Here is a 23,994-nt window from a genome sequence, read left to right as displayed (position 1 = left end):
GGTGTGTTAAAGAGAAATTTTACATTTTAAAAAATAATAGGAAGTGTGTAGGAGAAAAGTGTGTAAAAAAAAAAAAAAAGGTGTGTAAATAACAACTCTCTATTTTTATTTTTATTTTTATGTCTTTGACTCTTGACTCTTGACTCTTGACAAGTACATTTGAATAAAGATAAACACAACAAAGAGAGAACCTTGTTTTTTTTTTTTTGGGTGCTGAACTCAATTTTTTTATTAGCAGCCGCAAAACACATTTTATACTCATTTTCAATTTTTCATTTTAAAAAATATATTTCCGTGTTCTCTGCCTCAAATGATCATTTTTCTTATTCAATTTAGTTTCTAGTTTCTTGCTACATTCTTACCTAGATGCCAAGTATTTCCCACTCTATTTTTATATGCGGATGTTTGATATTGGACCTTTTTTTATTGTTTGGGTTGATCTTTCTATAGCTTTGTGAAGTGCTTTTTTATATTCATTATTTTTTTTCCCCTAGTATTTATATTCATTCTTTAACCATTGCAAAAATGGTGTAAGCATTTTAGTATTTCATCTTCATAGAAAACAACCCAGGTGTCTAAAATTAAAGCACCAACAATATGTGTCTAATAACCCATTTGGTGCTCTGAATTTGTTGAATTTTTACATATTCTAGGAGTAGTAGGACTAGGACTAAGCATATATGCCTTTCCTATAAGTTCGATTAGGTGCTCAATAATTTTTGAAACTAAAACCAAATAAAACATACTAAGGCAAAAATGTAATAGTGTTTGCTCAATCTATCTAAGATTTCTCCCAACATACTTATGATTGACATGAAATGATGAAATTAATAGAAGTTTTGAACAAATAGAATACAAGTAGAGAGAGAATGTTGTAGATGAAAATTAATTAATCAAGCGATGAACATAAAGAGATTTTCTAAAGAAAATGAAGTTGTTCACGAAATAAGGTCTATGGGGTAAATATAAGACTTCACTTAATAAAATTATATGTAAAACATTTAAACTATAAAATGAGTGCAAGTGGAGAAAAGTGGAGTGCAAATATCGCCTCCCAATATTAAAAGTTATTAGTATACCCAATATGTTTTCCTAGATTACCCATACTAAAACCCAACAATTAAACTCAACATAACACTCATCAATTCTACTTACCATACCCAACAAACACACCAAACCCTAACATCATCACCACTACCTCTCAAACCCAACACCAACACAATCACCACCACCTCTCAACCCCAGGTCCCCAACTCGGCCAACACCAACACCATCACCACCACCTCTCAACCCCAGGTCCCCAACTCGGCCAACACCAACACCAACACCCACACCAACACCAACACCATCACCACCGGAATAAGCCCCTTAAGCTGCTTCAATTCCCCTGATTGGAGAAATTGGAGAGACCTATCAGTATAGTGTATTTTATTCACAGTTTGAGGCAATTTCAACCCGAAATCACCAAGAAATCGATCCCAATATCCCAATACGTTTCTTCAAAGCACATATGGTTTATTAAAAATGGCCATCTTCAATATTGCGTGAGACTTAATAAATCTTCTAGCACGACTATTTCACATCAAAATGTATTTCTTAAATAGTTCTATGATACAGTTAGTCACATCTTTTTTTTTTTTAATCTCTTTTTGTTTTTGTCTTGTGGTTACCGATGTTCATGATCAGTTCTCTATTTGTAAATTTGTTGGTACTGAGGCTGTGTTTGTTATATAAGGCTAGGTGGGATTGTGTTAAATAACCTATTATCTTGTGTTTGGAGACACACTGGATTGCATTTAAGTGAGACTACGCAACACCAATTTTCTTAAAACTCTTTACTACTCCTTCTTACATAGCATGGTTGAAAATGAGCTCACTACACAGCACGCCTTGTTAAGTCTTCTACATAGAAAGCTGCAGCACATAGCAAGTGTTCACGAGAAATGTAGTGTTAGTTTTTAGAAGACCAATGGTGCAAACCTTGTATTTTTTGGAGTTTGGGAGATTATCTTATGAATTTTTAAAGAATTCAGAGTATTTAATTTTTTAGAAATAAATTTGAACTTCCTAAATTTTCTGGAAACTCTCAGAGAGCAAATTGATAATTTGACTCCATAGTAAATTACTATTAGTCAAGACGAGTCCGTAAGAATTTTCCGTGTATTTTTCTGAGTCTGGAACTATTTTTAATTAATTTTTAAAGTTTGTAAAAATAGGAAAAGAGAAATAAAAAAATGGTTGTACATGTGGCCACTTATAATTGGTTGGGCTTTGCCACTTAGCATGGTGAGGTGGCAAAAGCTTCCCCATCCAAGTTCTTCTCTATGAAAAGACCAAAAAACCCATGAAGATTTAGATGTAGGTGGTAACATGCAAATAGAGTCAAAGTTCAGGTGGATATCTTGCTAAAAAGCCTTAAAAATATGGTGTGATCTCAACTACACATTTTGTTTCAATGGTTGAGATTGAAAATTGAAAATTAAATTTTTTTATTAATTTAAAAATTCAAATAATTCTAACTTAGTTTGGCCATATACCAAACACAAGACAATACTATTTAAATTATCCAGCTTCCGACATAACATCAAATATATGATAATATTTAGTCGATCTTACTTTGGTTTAACACAGTCTAGCATAATTCATAAAAATAGTCTAATCTAACATAATTTAGCGTGTCAAACGTAACTTAAGTGTACCCTCTGTTTCTTTAGTAATTTAATAAAATAAAATTATTCATAAAAATAACTATATTCAACAAGGAACACCGAAAAAAAAAAACAAAAAGGAACACCTATAGAGCAGCTGTTTCGGTTTACTAGCAAAAATGGCGACTTTTTGTTGTTATTAAGAAGTGTCAAATCATAGCTTCTAGATGGTGATTATAGCTAGATGAAAGGTTCTTCTACCGACAGAGAAATGGCAAATGGAATGATTAAAAGTTACTAATGTTCTCAATTTCTCATTCTGTGTATGCAATCAGATGCTTCTCTTTTTCTTTTGTTTTATCTTTAGATGTGGAGCGGTCGGAGAAATAAATGGAGATGTTGGATATAGACTTATAGTGATGGTATTGGGTATATTTTAAATTAAATATTTGTTTTTAATAGTTGATTTATATTGAGATAAAATTAACAATTAATATATTATTAAATCGTTAGAACTATTGATAACAAAATTAAATCCGAATAATAGTGTTTTTTTTTTTGGCCGGTACAACAAAGAGAACCTTAACTAGAAGTAAAGATGAACATATTATCGAATGTTAGTGTACAAGCATAAGTATTGCTTTTACTTCTCCAAGAACCCTTTTATATAAGATCATCACTGAACCACCAATTAGCTGTTAATTCAGTAATATATTTGTTTACATTATTAGAAGAGGTTCAAAAATCCAATCTACCCCATAGATAAAAAGTAAAAACTTCGTTAAGTTAACTTCTGAAAATCTTTCCAAAGTTAAATTTTCTCTCTTTTTTTATTCTTCTCCATACAAATTGATCCATATTTCTTGATTCTTGTCGCTTGCTTAATTTTAGATGTAATTTACTTTTCTTCTATGATGTCCTAGATTTCTCAGGATTTAATTTGATCATATCTTGTTTTGCTTGCCTTTCCATATTCAGTTACAAATATCACAAGTCCCCTGGTGGAACGCAAACAAATTGACTAACCAAAATGAGTTCTTGTCTTGTGTGAATTTTAGTTTATTCCTTATATGACATTTTTGACTCCCGTATAAGTTGACCACACAGCTAAAGCTTTAAGCATAGGTATCAAACAACTTAGGCCAACAAAAGCACGGCATGATTAAAATGAACACGATACAATGACATTAAACTGGTTGGGCTGATAAGAGCATGACACAAGTGTTAGATCGAGTTGAAGTTCTAACCTATTAGGCACGGTATAGCATGAGCATGACGTATGTTAGCCACGACATAAACATGAGCACGAAATGAGCCTGAACTAGACACATTCAACACCGGTCCATTTGACTTTTTTTTTTTTTTTGAGTAGTCATAGGTGAAATAATTTAGCTCAAACACATATGTTATCATTTTTCCCCAAATCAATCATAAAGGTTGCATCTGTGTTATATGCTTTATTCACTTTTTGTTTTTCAAAAAAAAAAAAGTCATGTAGAAAAAATATACAAATTGAGATGGACAAATCACAACAATATTGTTAGTTTGTTTACTCGGCAAAAGAACCATGCTTCCTTACAAATTGAGGTGGATGGATCACACGTTGACATCTGTGTGCCTATTTGGAAAGAAGATTGACTATTTGACTACTTAAGAAAAAAAAACAAAAAGAAAAGAAAACGTGGACAGGTACGTGTAAAGTGGAATTGTGATTTGTCCAAATGACTCGATTTGTATAAGAAGCCATGCATTTTTCTAGTTGTATGTCACACGGTGAATAAGGAGTTAATTATACTTTTACTTCTTGAGGTTTATCGTCTTTTCACGTATACTTTTGAGATTTCAAAAATTATACATACACCCCATGAAGTTTCAAAACTATTCTATATAACCCTTTACAAGAGTAAATAAATAAATAACAAAAAAAAAATATTTGTATTGAAGTTAAACCTTACACCTTGAGTAATCTTATAAGGTCATTTTACTCTTTAGCATATTTTTTTGCATAATTTCTCATAATTTTTCATCTCATATAGGAGATTATATGCAACAGTTTTGAAACCTCAAGTGGTGTATGTGTAATTATTAAAACCTCAGGGGGTGTATATAAAAAAACGATAAATCTCAGAGAGTGTAAGTATAATTAACTCATAAAATAAGCCCAAACTTGTGGGGTGCTGGTAAAATAAACCCAAAGCAAAATTATAAACATTGTGTGAAATGATCTCGGCTCCCTGCGTTGTGCTGGTAGTGAACTTAATTTTCGAACAAAAACTGTAGATCTTCATCCATAGGCTATTTTTGGTATTTAATTTCCAAAGCGCTGTATCCAAACTTTACCTTAAGACCTTATACTCCATATCAGAGTCGTATCCAGAATTTACTTTAAGAACTAGTCATTTCAACACATAACTTGTAAAGCCTTGGAATGCATGTAGGAATTATTATGACAAAATCACTATTAAGTTTGATTCTAAGTTGAACAAAAGAAAATGAAAAATGTACCGAAAAGCCAAACGCGTGTTTGTACAACATACACGTAAAATGTGGCTTTGTGAGGTAAATTCCTAATGTCTAGAATCCTTGAATTTGGAACTTGGATCACCTGCCTCATTTATTTTCCAAGAGCAGTGATGTACAAGCAAGAAGGAATGATGACTCCTCTTGCGTAGCCAATCCGAAGCCTTGCCACCTTATTCTACCAAATTTATCAAGCAGGAATATGTACCTATAGAGTGACAACATTAACAAAGCATGACTTGTCATGAAAAATTTCACTGTAGGCAACAATTCATAAAGCCATAAAATTGAATGCCAACAGAAAGCCTTTGTACCCGGTAAGAAGGTTCAGTATTTTGAGTTCTTTTCTGAAGTAATAATGGTCACCAAATGAATATCCGATCTGCCTTTCAAGTTTATCCTTATTTCCGCCATGACTAGATTTCCTCATAATCCGAAGCAGCAACTGCTTAATTGGACTCCGGCATAAAAGCCATGAATCTATAAATGACACCTGGAGAAAGCTTCATTAGTAAACTATATGCAATATATTTATGAATGATGAAAAGAAGAGAAAATTACAGATTTAGTCAAGTTATTTTATACCTAGTTCAATTTTGGTCCACAATCTTTTTTAAGTTCTGTTTTGGTCCACTAATTGTTTGACTTGTTCAATAAAGGTCCAGATTTGTTTTCTCAAATTTGGCCTGCTTTTTACCCTATCAAATCTCACCCAAATTCAGCAAATATATACTTGTTTTAAAGCTATGCATTTCTTCTTTACAACCATATAAAGATCATTCAAATTGGAGTTCTAAAACTCAAGATAATTGACCCTAAAGTAGGGTACCCAAAACTGCCAATTTTTCAAATTTCACCAAATCTCAATTCTCTTAGATTATAATACTCCAAATTTGTTTTTATGACTAAGAAATGATGAAATATAACTTATACTTCAATTATAATTGAAGAAAACACAACCCAAAAGATTTAAAGTCACAAATCTGGACCTTTATTGAACAAATGAAACAATTAGTGGACCAAAACAGAACTTAAAAAAGATCGTGGACCAAAATTGAACTAGGTATAAAATAAGTGGACCAAATCTGTAATTTTCTCTGAAAAGAATTTACAATAGATATATTATTGAATAACACAAGAAAAGAACAAGCCTCAATTTAGTGAGAAACACACAAAAACACAGAGGTTTTTATGTGCATAAGCTACAATTTAGTTGAGAAACCAAAAATATAGGCACAAATACATTCCCAAACAAAGTTGTGGACATGAAACCTTTCTCCTCCTCTGTCCCCACTCCCCATCAAAGGAAAAAAGGACATAACAAAGAAGAAAAATGTGAACAAGCACATATCCATCACATACAAATATAAAAAAAGAAAAAGAACAAGACAACACAAGCACCACAACAACAATAACGTTCATGTTTTGTACATATAATTGAAACAATATTTCCCTGGAAAAAATAAAGTGAACAATGTCTCTTTTGCCAAAAAACCCTTCAAAGACATGATCAATCTTATATGCACCCACATTAACAGGGTTCACTTCACAATGTTCATCATACTTTTGCATAGAACTCTATCTAAATTCACAGAACGTAAAAAAGTACTGCTAGGTGCAATCACAAGTGGGTAAAGAAATGCAACCAAAGGCAGAAAATTGAATCAATGATGAGGTTGGATGTAATCATATGTACCTCATATAGTTGAACATCTTTTGAACCACTAAAAGCATCAATAAAAGGGACACTCCATGAATCAATCATTGCCTGTGACAGACAAAGAACTTTATTTTGCAACAACAGTAATAGAAAACCACAAACATGCAGTAAAATAACAAGTATGACTAACAATCAATGCTAAAAAACCATATGTGGAACCATGATTAATTTTCATGGAAACCCAAGGGCATTAATGGACATACAATAAATAGTAATAAGGTAGTTTCTACCATGGTAAAGGTGCTTGAAATATAAGAGGACCTACACCTTAATTCAATGAAGTACCAACAAGAGAATGAACTACCTCTACAAGGTAGTTACCAACTAAGGTATTCAATTGACTGGGTAGTTGCCCACCACTAAGATATTATGAGGACCTCTCTCAATCTATGAAAAAAAAAAGGAAGTACCTAATTAAGTAAACCGAAAGGTAGTCTACCCATTGAATAAATAAGGTAGAACCTCCTTTCTAGTGGAGTACCTTACTATGGATGGACCAACTTGGAAAATAGGTACCTCCGTGCTAGTAACACGCGAAGGACCTCCCCATAAACGTCCATTAACCACCCAAAAACAACTAAGAGGAATCCAAATAGGATTGGACCTCCTCCTTGGCGTAAGGTGGGCTTGAATCCTCCCTAAACAAGGATTCAGGCATAGGAGTTCACTCCTATTAGGAGTATACTTCCTGATGATTACAAGCTTAGCAACACTTACAATCCTTAGGCCATGAGGATTAATTCATCCTCTATAAATAAGCTCTCATAAGATCATTCAAAGGTACGTAATTCTAAGCTCCGAGCCTACTGCTTTGGGTTGATAATTGATCTTGTTTACTGACTTGATCTTCGGAGAGCCGTTGGCCGGGACCACACTGGTGCCCTCTAACCTCCCGAAGGTTTGTTCGTGTTTGCAGGACCTTTAATTTTCCAAGTTTAACCCTTTGGAGAATTCGTGTTACAACACCATACATAATATATCCATGAAAAGTTAACATTGCCCACTACAAAGCTGCTACTAAGCTCAAGGATTAACATGCTATAGTGATGATAACACCCTAAAGGTAGTTCACTAAATCAACAGACAAACACTTGAGAGGTATGCAATAAGCAAATAAAATATCAATGGTGTCATAAGGCAGTTTTATGGTTTCCCCCACAGTATTACTCTGCAGAGGATGATTTAAATGCCTCTTTGGGCTTTATAGCTCCATGAAACAGGTGAGGTTGGGACTAGAATCTAGTTGGATTGTACTATATTTTTAAATAAAATCCAGAATTATTCTGTTTACCAAGTTTTTATGATTACACTAACTATCAATTGAATTTCACTTTCCAAACTAATCTAAAACAAACCTGAGTGACCGTTCTTATCTGCACCTCTCATGAACAGCCAATGTTGTAACGCTTAGAAAGCAAATTCCAATTTCTTAGGTGTGCATATGCTACTGATCCATGGTTTTACCAGATATTGTGGTGAGGATCAAATCATTGAGGATAGAGAAACTACAGTTTTATTTACTATGTTTATTATTATTGAAGAACTTTCTCAAAAGATTCTTACAGTTTTACTCTTCATGTTCAAGAGCATAATTAAGCTGCATGCATTTATATATTTCCTCTCACCCCCCTAAAATATAAATCTATCCACTTCTTTTGCTTTTCTCTTATCATAGTCCTACAGTCTTATTCTCTATGATAGACAGTTCCTGTACATAAGTATTTTAAATGAACACTAAGAGTGTATAAGTCTTCTTTACGAATTCATAAAAATTGAAAACAATTCAAGACAGATTCCACATAAAGTGTATAAAATAATACAGCAACAACTACATTGCATACCTGGGAGCTTGCTCGAAATGAAAGGCAAACTAAAGATGCCTTAGGGATAGCCGACTTATTGGCATCACCCAAATTTGCATTTCCATTGGAGCTAATGGGCAGCTTTAATATTTTTCCATCAGAGTAGTTCACTTCTAGGTCAGGAAATTTTACAGCTGCCACAGCAGGAATTAGGATTTTATTTGCTGCAGCAATCTGCACACATAATTAAAATTTATATTTCATAAATAAAACAATTGGAACGAGATGCAACTAAAAATTGCTGTTTAGTGCACACAGCAAGATTATCTTCCAATAAGATCATATCATGTCTGCATGATAAAAGTGCAAATTGTTTTCCACTTGGAATATTAACTTAATACAAATCATCTCAATTCCAAATTTTCGAAAACATTCAGGATACAATTAACACCCATTCGAACTAATATATGAAAAATGTATTCTGTTTGTTATAAAAGAAAACTAAAATATGGAAAAATGTGACCCCACGTAAATGTACCAAACCATAGGAACCCAAAAAGAATAAAAGGATGCAAGTCATCAAATTCATCAAGAAACATAACGTAAAAAATGGACAAAATTGACATGAAAATAATAAATTTTCACTAATTAGATCATAGTGTTACCTTACCTTACCACCATGTTGCTTAAGCTCTGAAATATCAGCAAAATACCCCCTATTCATTTCATCTGAACTGCCCTAAATCACAACAATGCATTAATATTACTAAATGCGGAAACAAAGAGTTTGGCCCAAAACACACACAGAGAAAAATTATACACACACACAGAAAAATTATAAAGAAAAAATGGTACAAAAACTTACATCCGGGCACGCTCTTTCTCTATTGCTGCTTTGTTTCCAAGCTGCAATCAAATGGGTTTTCCCTAATTTCCATTAACAATACTGGGTTTTGGCTAATTTAGAGAAAAATTGCACATTTTGACTTGCTGGGAAACCAAACGAGGCCCAATGCGATGAAATAAAAGGAGTACCTGGTAAAAGTTGAGGAATCGATTGGAGATTCTTTGAGCTAAGAAATGCTGGAAAGGTGGCAGAGGATACAGCTTCTTGCTCTTGTTAGGCCTCAAGATTTGACAAGCAAATACAGAAGATTGAGCAAATCGCTTCAAGCCCAGCATTTTATCTCACTGTGAAAAACCCTAATCAAATACAAAGATTGTAGGGTTCTTTTCAGTTTTATGATTTTAGCAGTTGTCAACTTGTCAGTTCTCGGAGTGAAGACGATGGTGAATTGCACTTTGCAGAGCTGTGGGGTTTAGCAGTTCGAAAATAGAAGTGGGCCAAAGCTGGGCTCAACATGATGGGCTATATAGGATAATGGGCTTCTCAAGTCTTTATGGGCTGATAACCAAAAATAAGTCTTTTAAGGGCTATGCTACTTTCTTTTTGTGTTTTTGGTAGATGGCTACTTGTTACATAGGGCTGCTTATAAGGGTACGTGGCTACTGTGCATGAATTAATAATGGAGTGCATGGTGGGTTGGGCCAGAGTTTTTAGCTTGTCAACATAGCTCGGCTTGGACCCAGAAAATTCTAGGTTCAAACCCCACTTTAAACAAATATATATTTTTAAATAAATACTCTTCAATTAAAAAAGTAATTAAGTTGGCCCATTTAAGGTCCGAGATAACCCAAATGAGTCTGGCGATTAATGTTTATAATAATTGAATCTGGTTGGACTAGTCCAATTATTAAACAGGTTGGTTGGAAATTGGAATACGATAAAAAACACAACCATATATGTCCTTACGTAGGCTTGACTCCCTTTAAACCCTTGCATGTATGAACTTGAATGAATATGGAGTTTAGATTGAAGATAATTGAGTCGAATCAGAATTAATTGACCTGATTATTAAATAAAGAGGCCTAAATATGACACAAAGCATGATCGTACTTGTTTCAAACAAACGAATTTGACTGGGCTAGCCTATTATATAAGTAGGTTTGACTTCTTGTAAACCCTTGCTTATATGAATTTGAATAAATATGAGATTTAGATTAAAGATAATTGAGTCGATTCAAAATTAATTGACCTGATTATTAAATAAGTAAGTCTAAATATGACACCAAGCATGATGGTACTTGTTTCAAACAAGCGAGTTTGGCCGGGCTAGCCTATTATACACCTCTGCTGCTCAAACACTTAAAACTCAAACTTCAAGCCTGGACTCCGATCCCGAGCCTTGAAACTCGAAAACGAAATTCTAGCTTATTCTAAAACTTAAACGGTTAGATGACAAGACCTAATAGTTATTTATAACTCTATATTTACACTTATTAGTCCAACCACATTACCAATATATATAGAATAGAATTATAGAACTAGTACTCAACACTCTGATCAATATCAATTAAGCCCAAAATTGTTAATGCAGATAAGTTGGGAATGGGTCTTTTCCGTAGGCCACATAGGATCTTGTAGTTGGGTATGCCCAATTCAATTTCTTCCAAAGGCCTTATTGTTTGAAGTGGTATTTTGATGCGACTACACAGTAAAGAAAGGCTAAAAGACAATACTCAGAAAAGGAAACTCATATCATATTCATTCATAGGTAGGGTTTACAATACAGTAATACTAATTACTTAATTACTGATCATGCCTTGACCTGAAGGTCAGCATAGTACTTGGCCATCCATCCTTTGATGATCTCCACCTCAATTGTGCGCTGCTTCACCAACCAGTCTGGATCAGTACTCTTGTTTGCGGGATTTAGATCCAAGCGATGAGACCCTGCATTATTAATTTTGTAGTAATATATTTAATTAAGTACTATTGTAATTAAAACAAAAGAGTACATGTTTTAAAATTCTTTGGTAAATAACCGTAGGATCATGATTCTTTTGTTCTTTTGATTAAATCCATGTGAAAATAATGAATCTGGCAAGCGGGAAGTACCGTTCTTTGTATTGACGGCAACAACACTGTCTGATATATTGTACAACACTCTGTGATGATAGTTCATGAAGTAAAAAAATGTTAGACTTGTCTCATATATATAGTACAACACTGTCTTAAATGCATGTTGTTTATCATAATAATAGTAGAGGAATGTTAGCTACTTTTCCTTTTCTATCTTCTCCCGTATAATTCTCATTCTACAGTGTAGTAGTATGATAAAAATTATTTTAATTTTTAAATCACTTTTTAAAGGATTATTTTTATAAAAAATTAATCAAATTTTAAATCGTTTGATCGTGTAATTATTATCAAATAAATATACTATTTTGGTAACAGTTAAATTCACCGTATATTTATTTAATAACAATTACACGATTAAATAATTTTTAATTTAATTAATTTTTTATAGAAATAATATTTAATAAGTAATCTTAAAAATGAACAGTTTCGATCTACATTACAAAATGAAAATTATTAAAACAAAAAAAGGTAAAAGAGAAATATACAAAGGAAAAAGTAACTAGCATTTGGCCATAATAATCTATGTATTAAAGGCAGTGGCGGAACTAGGTGCATGACTGGCTATAGGCCTATAGCACAGCCGAGAATTTTGCTAAAAAATATATTAATATATATTATATAGAAGCCCAACTCATTAAAAAGGGTAAATTTAAGGAAAATAGAAGTAAAATTATGAGCCCAATACAATCAATAATCACTTTTCATTAGCCCATTAGTCCAATACTTTCACAATCTTCATGGTTTTTTTTTTCAAGTTCCTATATAAATATTTTATATATATATTTTTTTACTAGAAAAAAAATTGTTTAGAGATTTAGCCTACCCAAGTTTTAAATCCTGGTTCCACCACTTAAAGGGTGTTCATACTTTTGCTTTTTTAAGTAATTTTTATAGGCTTACCCGCCGCTACTGTAAGGGTCTCGTAGCCCATTGGAGAAAATGATGTTGGTAGCGAACCTATAGAGAGTTTGTTTTATATCCTGTTTGGCATAATTTTAGTTAATTAGCAACCATATTATGCATAAAACTATTTATAAAGCAAAAGGATCAGTAATTGAAACACATGATATGATATGATACATACATGGCCTCCATAGTAAGTAGTAACCCAATGAGGCCGAGGAGGGACACCATACAATCCCTTGCAGTGGTTAATGAAGCTTTCTAGATCGAAATGTGAAGGTGGAAACATAGTGTTGTTGCCTGTGCTGGCTATGGGCATCACCATCTCACTACATGTCTAATTTCACAGACCAATATTTCTATCTTCATAAAATGATCAAAAATCATATCTATTGGCAATATATCAAAGTTCAATAAAGGGGAGATGATGATCAAGAAATGAATATATATACTTTTTCTTTCTATGTGACTGTTAAAAATTATTTATATAGGAGAGTTGTGCTAAACATAATCCTCGCACACATTGCATGATCCATTGATATTGTGCTGGGCCTGGATAGAACATGGACATTAATTGTATTCTCATTTAGTGAATTATGTAGGGAGCAAAATCCTCTATTTATACAAGACAATTATACTAAGATAATAACTAATAAGGAGAAATGAAAAAAAAAAGTAATTAAATCAATTGATGGAGAAATTTTTCAATGTGACTGTAATAGAGACACTTAGTGTTATTAATCCAAGTGTTAGAACATGTCATGTATATATCTAGCTATCAAGGCCAAGAGACTAGTACTATTATTAACTTTCTTGGTCAACGTTTTTATTTTTATTTTGAGAGGCATACAAAGATTTGAAATAGAGGTTACATGACAATCTCTAACAATAGAGTCCATAAGCCAGGTAGGACCTTCATCAAACCAAAAAGAGACTCCAATAGCATGTAAACTAAATGGTCAACTTAAACATAAGAAAATGTCTTCTAAAAAAAAAACATAAGAAAATGTCAAATATATTATCCCTTTCTACTAACAATTTAAATAATGGATTTAATAGTTAAAGACAATATTATAATTGTGTACATTATCTCATTTCTAATTGGTTCTTTACTTTTGCCATCTCAATTATCTTTTTGACCAATTTGCAAGTTAAATTTTCTCTTTGTCTACGGTTTTTGGCATCCTTCTAGTCAATCAATTGAGTAAAGATAATATGATAAATATAAGGGAGACTTAGAATCTAGTCTATTTTATAAGTCTTTCTTAGACTAAGACCGGTAGTGATTTAGGATTTTTAATTAAGACCTTTTATTCTTTTTCTTTGACAGCTTTATGTTAGGTTTTAATTCCAAGATTTTAGGTTTTGCCCAAAATCTCGGAGTTAAAACCTAACATGCAGCCTCTACAAAGTCCATTCTACACTCTATGAGGGAAAATACCCTTTAAATAGGGGGAAATACCCTTCAAATTGGGGAAGAACTTTATTATGAATTAAAAAAATTTTCTTATAAATTAAAAGGACTTTATTATGAATTAAAATAATTTTTTTATAAATTTTAAAACACCCACGGTCTCCATTTAAAAACTATTTTTCTAAAAGATCTAAGCTTAATTATCTCTAAATATAATGCTATGAGACTACACATTTTAGTACTATATATGTAACATCTCTCTATATGATATCAAAATGATTGAGATCTCTTTAGCATTACTTTGATAAATAGAGAATATGGAAATAATTTTGGGACTCAATTTTGTGCCTGAATGTGGTGCCTCAATCTGATGTGACAAATTTAAGTAATACACATTATTTTAAATTGTCAAATCACATTATTATTTGTCAAATAATTTTTAGTTAAATACCTATTTACCCCTAGCGAGCCCAATTGGCTCTTTGGGCTTCAGTTGCTATAGAATTTAGGGACCTTTCAATCCCTTCTACAATGTTAGATTGGAAAGCTGCTATGCACTGATGTTGTGTTTGTGCATGTTAGGATGTGTTTTAGCTTTATCGTACTGGATAGATTTTGATCCTACGTAGCAAATTGTGCAGTGTGCAGCAAATTGTTGATATGCTATGAAGAGATTGACAAAAATGGGTGTGATCATACCGTACCGGTATCAATGGATTGAATCACATTCACATCAGAAAGGGTTGACTAAAGTTTCAGTAAAGGTACCATCATTCAGGCATGCAAGTAGCATAAAGTATGGTAGTGGATCCCAAAATGAGCTTTGGATCGACTTGTATACAGTCTTTTTCTGCTTTGGATCAACATCAGTGTACAACAACAATTGAACGATGAGGTTGGACTGATAAGTGAGGAAGATGAAGATTTTTTTGTTTTCTTAGTGTTAAGGATAAAGAAAATTAAAAAAGGATAAAATAGGTTATACAACATCTGATTGGCAAATATTTTAATTTATATGCTAATTTATTTCATTGAGGCACCAATTCTTGAGGCATCCTAACACTTTTCTAGAAAATAACTTCACTATAACGAGGATACTTATGTGACATCACATAATAGAGAAAAATTATGGGTGCCAAATTTCAAACCCTCCTTTCTATTGTGTGATGCCCCATACTTATCCTATTACAGGAAGTTATTCTTTTGATAAATATATAGATGGTATTTGATAACTACCTGCCATCTCCACCCCTCAAGTGTTTCAGATTCAAAATTTGGGGGTTGATCAGTAACATAGCATGACCTGTTTCCACTATATGCAACAACACCTGCAAATAATTTGCTAAGAGTATCATTTCCAAAAGAAGCTCCATCGATCAATGCCACCACAGATTGCACTCACTGGATATCTTGGTGGACTATCGTACTGAGCTGCCCTAACATACATTGAATGCAAGTAGTCCTTCAGCTCATTCGGATCGTTCAAGGGACTAAGTTTCAAGAAAACAAATGACAAAATCATCAGAATTAACTCTCGTTATTATGTGAATCCCAACATGAAAATTATAAGAAAACAAGAGAGCAATTAATGACAGAATATTCTTCAGAATTATGTAGCTCCTACCATGAAAATGACGAGAAAACAAAAGAGTAATGACAAACTATTCATCAAAATTATGTATCCCAAGTTCCCAACATGAAAATGAAAAATTACTATCTGTATGCACCTGCAAGTATGGAACTTCTGGCTAAGAATTGAGAGACCATCTGGCCCAGAAGCAGTTTCATCAATTTCAGACCATGACATTTTTATGTTTTGGTAGCAAGTCTCACTGGCTTCCTACACATGCATGCCATAAATCATAATTGATAAGAGTTTGTTCACTAAATGTGAATAAAATTAAAGACCAAAACATATATATTACTCGAAAATCGTTGGTGACAACGGAGTAGAATCCATTTTCTGGTGCAACAATGTCATCAAAGTAAAGAATTGGAGCTGATGAAGCCAGAGCTCCAAGAGCCACATGGGGATACTTTAGCCGAAACCATGAAGCAAGCACTGCATCAAATACAGAAATTCAAAAAGGAAAATTAATCAAACACATGAACAAAAAGTTGATTAGTCAGTGTAACAATTGTAAAAGTTGATTAATCACTCACTTCCACCATATGATCCACCAATAACAATGACTGGAGAATGTTCAGCATTTAGTTGCTCTTTTATATATATGAGGATCTCTGCATAATCTGCTAGAGCTTGGGCTGAGTTGAAGTACCCAAGAGTGCTTGCATTTTTGAATGCTTCTTCCCTTGATCCAAATGGGATTGATTTCCCGTAGTACCGGTGCTGATGAGAAAATTAAGAATCCACCTTATTAGTAGTTTAGATTTACAGTCTAACAATGTAACATAAAATGCTAAACTGTCTGTCAATAAAACGTTTCCTATATAAATGAATACGGCGCCCAATGTTAAATTCTTTCGTATGTACCTCTAAATATATCTGGAGAGCTTGAAACTGAATGGCGTTGTCACTGAGAAAGCCAACACGAGGGATGCCCAAGTCCAATGATATTTCTGCACCCAAGTAAGCAAATATTGGTGCACTAACATTGGAGCCACCCCAATACTTGGAATTGATCACATATCTTTGTTGAAAAGTAGCATAGCTATCAGGCCTAAAGTTGAAATGGTCAAGTGTTTGGTTGTAATAAAATGTTTGAAAATCATTTGAATCAAATGCAGACAGAGCCTTGCGTTGGCCATGTTCAAATGTTCCTCCAATTAGACTCAGCCTTGGAATGTTGTTTAGAGGTGTAGCAGAAACAGAGGTTGTGACAAACAGAGAAATTAGTACAAGGCATTGCAGTGAAAATGTAAGTGGGTTCATGGAAAGGTTTTGTAGTAAAATGATTGCAGGGTTTGATCAGTTGTGAGTTTTCAAATGATCTTGTACTAAGCACATCCATATATATAAACTAGAAGAGATGCCACAATACATGCCACTTCATGTGAGTTTTCAAATGATCAGTTGTGAGTCAATACATGCCACAATCTCAAAGAATAGAAGAGATTGTCGCATGTATTGACTTGTAGTGGCCGGCGCATAGCAAAAACCAGAAATCAGTGCTATTTTTTCACAAATTATTAAAAACAAAAAAGGAAAATATTGCGTGGAAAATGGGGAAAAGTTAAGGCATCGTTCATATATATGTGACCAATTGACCAAATTATATATAAATTGGTCGATGTAACTTATAGGGTGAGGAGGTGAGGTTATATACTATGTGAAGACTAACAGGTTGTATAGATTGACATGTAGCTATATTTATAGACTTTGCTTTCAATATGATTATGCTATGTGAAGACTATTAGACTATATACAGCTAGTAATGCACTACTCACAGCCTCACATCCGTAATAGTCTCAATATATTTTGGTGATTATTGTATGTAACTGTAACACTATATACGTGGTATATATATTGACATGATATTATCAATCTACTTATTAAATTATAAGTTGTGTACAGTTTAAAAAAAATATTATTTAGGGTTAGAGTTTTAAATATTAATGATTGTACATGTGGCATAACTTAAGTAAATTGATAACACCATGTCACAATGTTAGCATGCCATGTGCATAGTATTATGATTTCACACAATAATCACCAAATTAATTTTATGTAGCTAATACGTACAAAAGTGTGATTTGGCATGCATGCACATAAATGTGTACTAATTATTTTATGATGAATTTTGTTAGGTTATCACCAATCTCAAATACTCAAGTAGCTAGAAGAGGGATCGAGATTAATTTAAATGTTATTTATAACTATATATTAACACTGAGCAGTTAGCCCTACCAATATATATATAGAAATAGTACAATTAGGCCCAAACTTATTAATGGGGATTAGTTTGGCAAAGGATCTCCATATGCCAGACATGAACTTGTAGTTGGGGTATACCCAATTCGATTTCTTCCAAAGGCCTTATCATTGTTTGAAGTGGTACTATTTATTACTTGAACCCCTTGGCCTGAATAAGGTCAGCATAGTACTTGGCTATCCATCTTTTGATGATCTTCACCTCAATTTTGCGCTGCTTCACCAACCAGTATGGATCGGTATGGTCTGCGCTAAGTATATCCAAGCAATGAGACCCTGCAAAATAAATCCATTTTAATTAATTAATTAATATTAATAATAAAGAATTAAGGTATATATATATGTTTTTTTAAGGTCTTTCCTGAAATAGCCTATCTGACTAGTCTTTTGTTTTTGTGCTTCGTTATTGGATTAAATCCTTCTTAATTGTGAAAATAATGAATTAATTGGCAAATACATACCATTCTTTGTTTTGACCGCAACAACACTGTCTGATATATTGTCCAACACCCTGTGATGATAGTTCATAAAAAAGAAAAAAAAAATTATGTTAGACCATATATAAAGGATTTTTGTGTTTTATTTTATTTTTTATTTTATATAGTAATTTTCACAGGCTTACCCGCCACTGCTGTAAGGGTCTCTTAGCCCATTGGAGAAAATGATGTTGCTACCGAACCTGTGGAGAGTAAGTTTTATATCCTGTATGTTTGGCATAAAATTTTGTTAGCATCAGCAGCCATTAAAGTAATTATGAATTGTACAAGGACTTGTTTGAAATATTAAATTCTAAAAATCATACATACATGTCCTCCATAGTAGGTAGTGACCCAGTGAGGCCGAGGAGGAACACCATACAATCCCTTGCAGTAATTGGTGTATTCTTTTAGGTCGAAGGTGTAAGGTGGAAACATTGTGTCGTTGGTTACTTCTATGGGTATCACCATCTCACTACATGCCTAGATACACACACCAATTGTATTCATATATATTAGTTATGATAAATGACAATTCTCAGCACTCATACGACAGGCAAGTATCAAATTTCAATAAAGGGAAGATGCATGGTCAACAATTGAATCTACTTTTAAATTTCATGTAAAAATATGAGAACGACAATTAATCAAAATTTAGACCCTTTTAAGACATTAGCTATTTTTTTTTAGAATTTTAGAAATATAACTCTCGAGTAGTGCATGCTTAAGTAAATTTAGATAATTTATTTATTTTTACTTGACTTTTAATTCTAATCATGAATTTATTATCCAAGGTAGAGTAAAAGATGAAATGTGTTTATAAAACTTTTTACGTGTGAGTAGGCCGGGTTACATATATGTATTTATAATTCTTATATTTATATTACACGGTAGCAAAAACAATGACAAAAGATCGATAATCCAAATTTGTGTTTAAACACCCTCGAGTAGTGCTTGAATCTTATCTATTTTAATACTATGTGATGATTATATTTTTTAAATTTCAAAAAAATAGCCAAGTCTTTGATGAAAACAAAATGAGTACAGTGTTCAATATGTATATGTATGTAATTTTATTAGGATTTGTACATAAATTTTCCCGGCAGAACATTCGTTTTTTAACAGAAATGAGTTTTTTTACAATATTTTAATTTTTTAGACTAGTTTTGACAAAGTTCAACATGTTAGGATATATGGTTCTATATTTTAGGGTATAGAATTAAAATTTAAAATTGAAGAGTTAAAATCTAAAATCTACCCAAGTAACGATCGAGAACTCAAAACCATGAGAACTAAGGAATATGTCTCGATGATTTATACTTAAAGTATTAAAGTATGCCAAGAATAAGATCAAAAAGTGCAAAAAAAAAAAAAAAATGTCATAAATAAGATCAAAAGGTGAAAAAGAAAGGCCATATATAAGATCAATTAAAAACCAGGCATCCTGCATATTGAAAAGCTGAAGATTTCTATATAAATCGTTAGATCAAATATGAAGAATTAAAAATACATCTTATCGTCTCTCAGTCATTAAGGATACATCTTAACCATTTAATTTTTTATTTGATGATTGATAAGCTAAGTCCTGAAGATTTTTTATTTTTTCTCAAAATTTATAATCAAAGGATGTACAAGTTGCACGCACCACTTATTGATATAAATTTGACTTGATACAAACTCCTTTTATTTTGTTCTCTTTATTTTATTTTGCCCCAGAACTCGTGCTTCTTCAAAGGTAACTTCTAAAATGATGTATTTCGTAAGCAACCAGAATCAGTCAATGTGACCTCAAAGCCAGACTTTTTGTCAAGTGACATACACCACTTCGCGTAGGCCTATCATACTTTACACGATTGTTCATGTGCAATTTTAAATTGTTGGTTTGGTAGATTTTGTCAGATAATTACTGGATATGTCCATCTTTGTTATCATAATAAATTACTAGATTCTAAAAATTTAAATTGTTAATTAAACCAAAAATATATACCAAACTAACAAATATCGAAAAGATAACATGAAAAATAAATTGGATATAATTACCTGCCATCTCCACCCCACATCTGTTTCAGATTCATATATGGGTGTTTCAGATTCATATATGGGTTGATTGACATAGCATGACCCGTTTCCCCAATATGCAACAACACCTGCAAATATTTTGTTAAGAGTATCATTACCAGAGGAAGCACCATCAATGCCACCACAGACCACAGTGACTGGATAGCTTGGTGGACTATCGTATTGAGCAGCCCCAGCATACATTGATTCCAAGAAGTCATTCAGCTCAGATGACTTGCTCAAGGGTCTAATTAAATACAAGAAAAACAAAAGAATGATGACAAAGCCATCAGAACTAACTCATTGTTATAATGTAAACATCCCAATTCATGAAAATTAATTACAAGAAAACAAAAGAGCAATGACAGAATTAATCATCATAATTAACTCTTATTGATTATATATGTAATTAATTAAATCCGAACATGAAAATGGCAAGTCTTGCTATCTGTATGCACCTGCAAGTATGGAATTTCTGGCTAAGAATTGAGAGACCATTAGGCCCAGAAGCAATTTTATCAATCTCAGACCATGACTTCTTTATGGTTTGGTAGCAAGTCTCACTGGCTTCCTACAAATGCATGCCCATAAATCATAATTTAGATTGAATTATACTTATGTAAACAAAACGAAAACAAAGAAAAAGATATATAATATTACTCGAAAATCCTTGGTAACAATGGAATAGTATCCATTTTCTGGTGCAACAATGTTATCAAAGTAGAGAATTGGAGCTGATGAGGCCAGAGCTCCAAGAGCAACATGGGGGTATTTTAGCCGAAACCATGAAGCAAGCACTGCATATATCAAACAAGAAAAGTACTAAATCAAAGGAAAAATATAAAAACATGGACAACAAGTTACATGTAATTAATTAAATTAATGTAACAGTTGTAAAGGAAATTCTATATATATAGTCACTCACTTCCACCATATGATCCTCCAATAACAATGACCGGAGAATGCTCAGCATGTAGTTTCTGCTTTATATGTATGAGGATCTCTGCATAATCTGCTATAGCTTGAGCTGAGTTGAAGTACCCAAGAGTGCTTGCATTTTTCATTGCTTCTTCCCTTGACCCGAATGGGATCGATTCACCATAGTAACGGTGCTGATGAGAAAAATAAACATATGTTCAGATTTACAGTTTGACAACATAATATATTAAACTGTCTAGTAACAGAGCATTAATTCCATACATATAAGTATGACAATCAGTGTTTTTAAAAACGCGCCTCAGGCGCGCCTTGAGGCGCGCTTTAGGGCGAGGCGACGGCCAATAGCGCACGGCGTCGCAGGATTTGTTCTCCGGCAGAATCAAACAAAAACAGAACCAATCGCCTTGGTGTCGATCGGCCGTTCTCCAGCGGAATTAAGGCGGTGACCACTAGGTTTTCTTTCTCAGGCCACGGTGAGTCCATTGGTGCCCTCAATTTGTTCATCCGATCAACGACGAGGGAGAATCGAGGATTTGTCCAACGGTGTCTTGACCATTCACCACCCCAGACGCCGAGAGAGAGAGAAGGAAGGATGCCGGAGAAAATAAATATCAAAGAGAGGGTGAGGTCGCGAGAAGAAGAAGAAGAAAAAAGAAAGAGAAAAAAGAAGAAAAAAGAAAGAGAAATGGGGTTACTGGGTGAGGTCGCAAGAAGAAGAAAACAGAAAGAGAAAGGGAGGGGGTGTGACGGGTGAGGGGAAAAAAAATTAAGTTTTGTATTTTTTAATCTAAGCCATTCATTAAATTTAATGGCCAAGATTTTACACCATCATTCATCCGCACACTTTTTCATCGGCAACAGAGCCTCTCCCTTTAATAAGTTAACCTAATATCTTAAATAATATTAGCTAGTATAGGTATAAATATATTTATGGGACAGTAACATATTAGAGTTCGGTGGTCTAGTGGATAAGGCACTGCTTCTTTACTTGGTCTTGTGTTCGAATCATATTTAATAATTTGTTTTTTAATTTATTTTTTAGTTAGTTTTTTTGAATTTTGGGTCTTATGTTCTATATATATACTTTTATATATATATGTACATGCTCCTTCTATTGAGGTATATCTCAACTTATTATGTTGAGGTATGATCTTGTTGGGGCCCACATGAGTGGTTCTGTGTTGATCCGAGCCGTTCGCAAGGATCATCTTCATTAATAGATCATCCTTGCAAAAAATTAATCAAATCAGAAATTATTTGTCTATCTAACTTTGATAAAACAAATGGACGGTTTCATCGAAAATATTTGGTTCGTCCATTTATTTGATCAAAGTTAGATAAGCAAATGATTTCCGATTTAGCTAATTTTTTGCAAAGATGATCTATCAATGGAGATGTAAAAAATGAACGGTTCGGATCGACACAAAACGACTCGTGTGGGCCCCAACAAGGTATACCTCAACATAGATAAGTTAAGGTATACCTCAATAGAAGGAGCCTGTATATATATATATATATATTTACCTATTTATATATGTTTATATATATATTTATAATTTTTTTATTATAAAAAATATGTCCCGAAAAGCTTACGCCTTAACGCTTCGAGGCTTACGCCTCGCCTTCTATGACTAAAACGCCTCGCGTCATGTTTTTGCGTCTAAAAACACTGATGACAATGTTAAAGTTCTTTCATATACATACCTCGATATAAATCTGGAGAGCTTGAAATTGAATGGCGTTTTCGCTGAGAAATCCAATGATAGGTAGATCATTATCCAATGATTCTTCTGCGCCAAAGTAAGCAAAAATTGGTGCACTAATATTGGAGCCACCCCAATGCTTGGAATTGATAAAATATCTTTGTTGAAAGGTAGTGAAGCTCTCAGTCCTAAAGTTGAAATGGTCAAGTGTCTGGGTGTAATAAAATGTTTCAAAGTCTATTGGATCAAATGCAGACAAAGCTTGGGGATGGTCATGTACATAATTTCCATGTACAAATGTTCCTCCAGTTGGACTCAGCCTTGGAATTTTGTTTAGAGGTGTAGCAGAAACAGAGGTTGTGATCACAAACAGAAAAATTAGTACAAGGCATTGTAGTGAAAGTGTAAGTGGGTTCATGGCAAGGTTTTGTAGCTGAAAATGCTTTGAAGGATTCAAGTTGTGTTTTCAATTGTGGTGGTGGTACTAAGCATGCACAGCCATATATACAAGCATACGATCTCAAAGAATTGAAGAGAGTACAGCATGTATTGAGCATGTATTGACTTTTAGGCCGGCAAACAATAGTTGGCTTTACTTGGAACAGTGTTTAACCAAAGGAATCACTCTTTTAACAATTTAATAAAAACAGAAAAAGGAAATAAATTCTAGAATGGATAAAGGGAAAAGTCATCAATTCATATACAGTTCGGACGATATTGAATAATTTTATTTTATTTTGGTTGTAGACCTTATTATATATGATTGGTTGACCTGATCAAGCTGTAGAAAAATATATATTCCCTATCAATTTATTGTTTTATTTTAGTTGATGGGACCCATCAATTTATTAATTAATGAAATGCTCGGATATTCTAGGATTAGCCTGTGGCTCGGGGCTATGGTAGTGTTTATCATTTCTTTTGGTCAAATGGTCT

General features: G+C 33.2%; 2 protein-coding genes and 1 pseudogene across 4 annotated transcripts; all 3 read right to left on the bottom strand.

The window, feature by feature from the left end:
* Window positions 1-5,061: 5,061 nt before the first annotated feature.
* On the bottom strand, window positions 5,062-9,960 carry LOC147298926 (ATPase complex subunit). Of its 3 annotated transcripts, none has more exons than XM_086229132.1 (7): window positions 9,726-9,960; window positions 9,556-9,596; window positions 9,361-9,424; window positions 8,730-8,924; window positions 6,865-6,936; window positions 5,483-5,661; window positions 5,062-5,376 (listed from the first exon to the last, which is right to left on the bottom strand). In XM_086229132.1, exons 1-7 carry the CDS (start codon window positions 9,870-9,872, stop codon window positions 5,259-5,261), a joined length of 816 nt encoding a protein of 271 aa, XP_086085258.1. In that variant the 5' UTR covers window positions 9,873-9,960; the 3' UTR covers window positions 5,062-5,258. The 3 variants fall into 3 exon arrangements, with proteins under 3 accessions (XP_086085258.1, XP_086085260.1, XP_086085259.1); XM_086229134.1 differs by having other exon boundaries at window positions 9,361-9,429; window positions 9,726-9,762; XM_086229133.1 differs by lacking the exon at window positions 6,865-6,936.
* A 1,387-nt stretch (window positions 9,961-11,347) lies between these two features.
* On the bottom strand, window positions 11,348-16,883 carry LOC147298925 (uncharacterized; annotated as a pseudogene).
* Window positions 16,884-17,938: 1,055 nt separating this feature from the next.
* Window positions 17,939-23,510, bottom strand: LOC147298924 (uncharacterized). Its single transcript, XM_086252905.1, has 9 exons — window positions 23,060-23,510; window positions 21,342-21,528; window positions 21,077-21,213; window positions 20,875-20,987; window positions 20,399-20,663; window positions 18,689-18,841; window positions 18,505-18,584; window positions 18,344-18,393; window positions 17,939-18,158 (listed from the first exon to the last, which is right to left on the bottom strand). Exons 1-9 carry the CDS (start codon window positions 23,474-23,476, stop codon window positions 18,016-18,018), a joined length of 1,545 nt encoding a protein of 514 aa, XP_086109031.1. The 5' UTR covers window positions 23,477-23,510; the 3' UTR covers window positions 17,939-18,015.
* Window positions 23,511-23,994: the final 484 nt, after the last annotated feature.

The sequence above is a fragment of the Dryas octopetala genome, chromosome 1 (assembly GCF_963921425.1).
Source record: "Dryas octopetala chromosome 1, drDryOcto1.1, whole genome shotgun sequence".
Lineage (NCBI taxonomy): Eukaryota > Viridiplantae > Streptophyta > Magnoliopsida > Rosales > Rosaceae > Dryas > Dryas octopetala.
Note: the sequence above shows the minus strand (reverse complement) of the source record. Positions and strands in the feature narration are given on the sequence as shown.

Excerpts from the sequence above, each read along its gene's own strand:
- LOC147298926 (XM_086229132.1), bottom strand. The coding sequence starts at position 9,872 with ATGCTGGGCTTGAAGCGATTTGCTCAATCTTCTGTATTTGCTTGTCAA. Across the intron at positions 8,925-9,360 it reads TTAAGCAACATGGTGGTAAG|ATTGCTGCAGCAAATAAAAT; the intron begins GTAAGGTAACAC and ends TTATGTGTGCAG. Across the intron at positions 6,937-8,729 it reads CATTTCGAGCAAGCTCCCAG|GCAATGATTGATTCATGGAG; the intron begins GTATGCAATGTA and ends TGTCTGTCACAG.
- LOC147298924 (XM_086252905.1), bottom strand. The coding sequence starts at position 23,476 with ATGAACCCACTTACACTTTCACTACAATGCCTTGTACTAATTTTTCTG. Across the intron at positions 21,214-21,341 it reads TGGAGGATCATATGGTGGAA|TGCTTGCTTCATGGTTTCGG; the intron begins GTGAGTGACTAT and ends TGATATATGCAG. Across the intron at positions 20,664-20,874 it reads CAGAAATTCCATACTTGCAG|ACCCTTGAGCAAGTCATCTG; the intron begins GTGCATACAGAT and ends GTATTTAATTAG.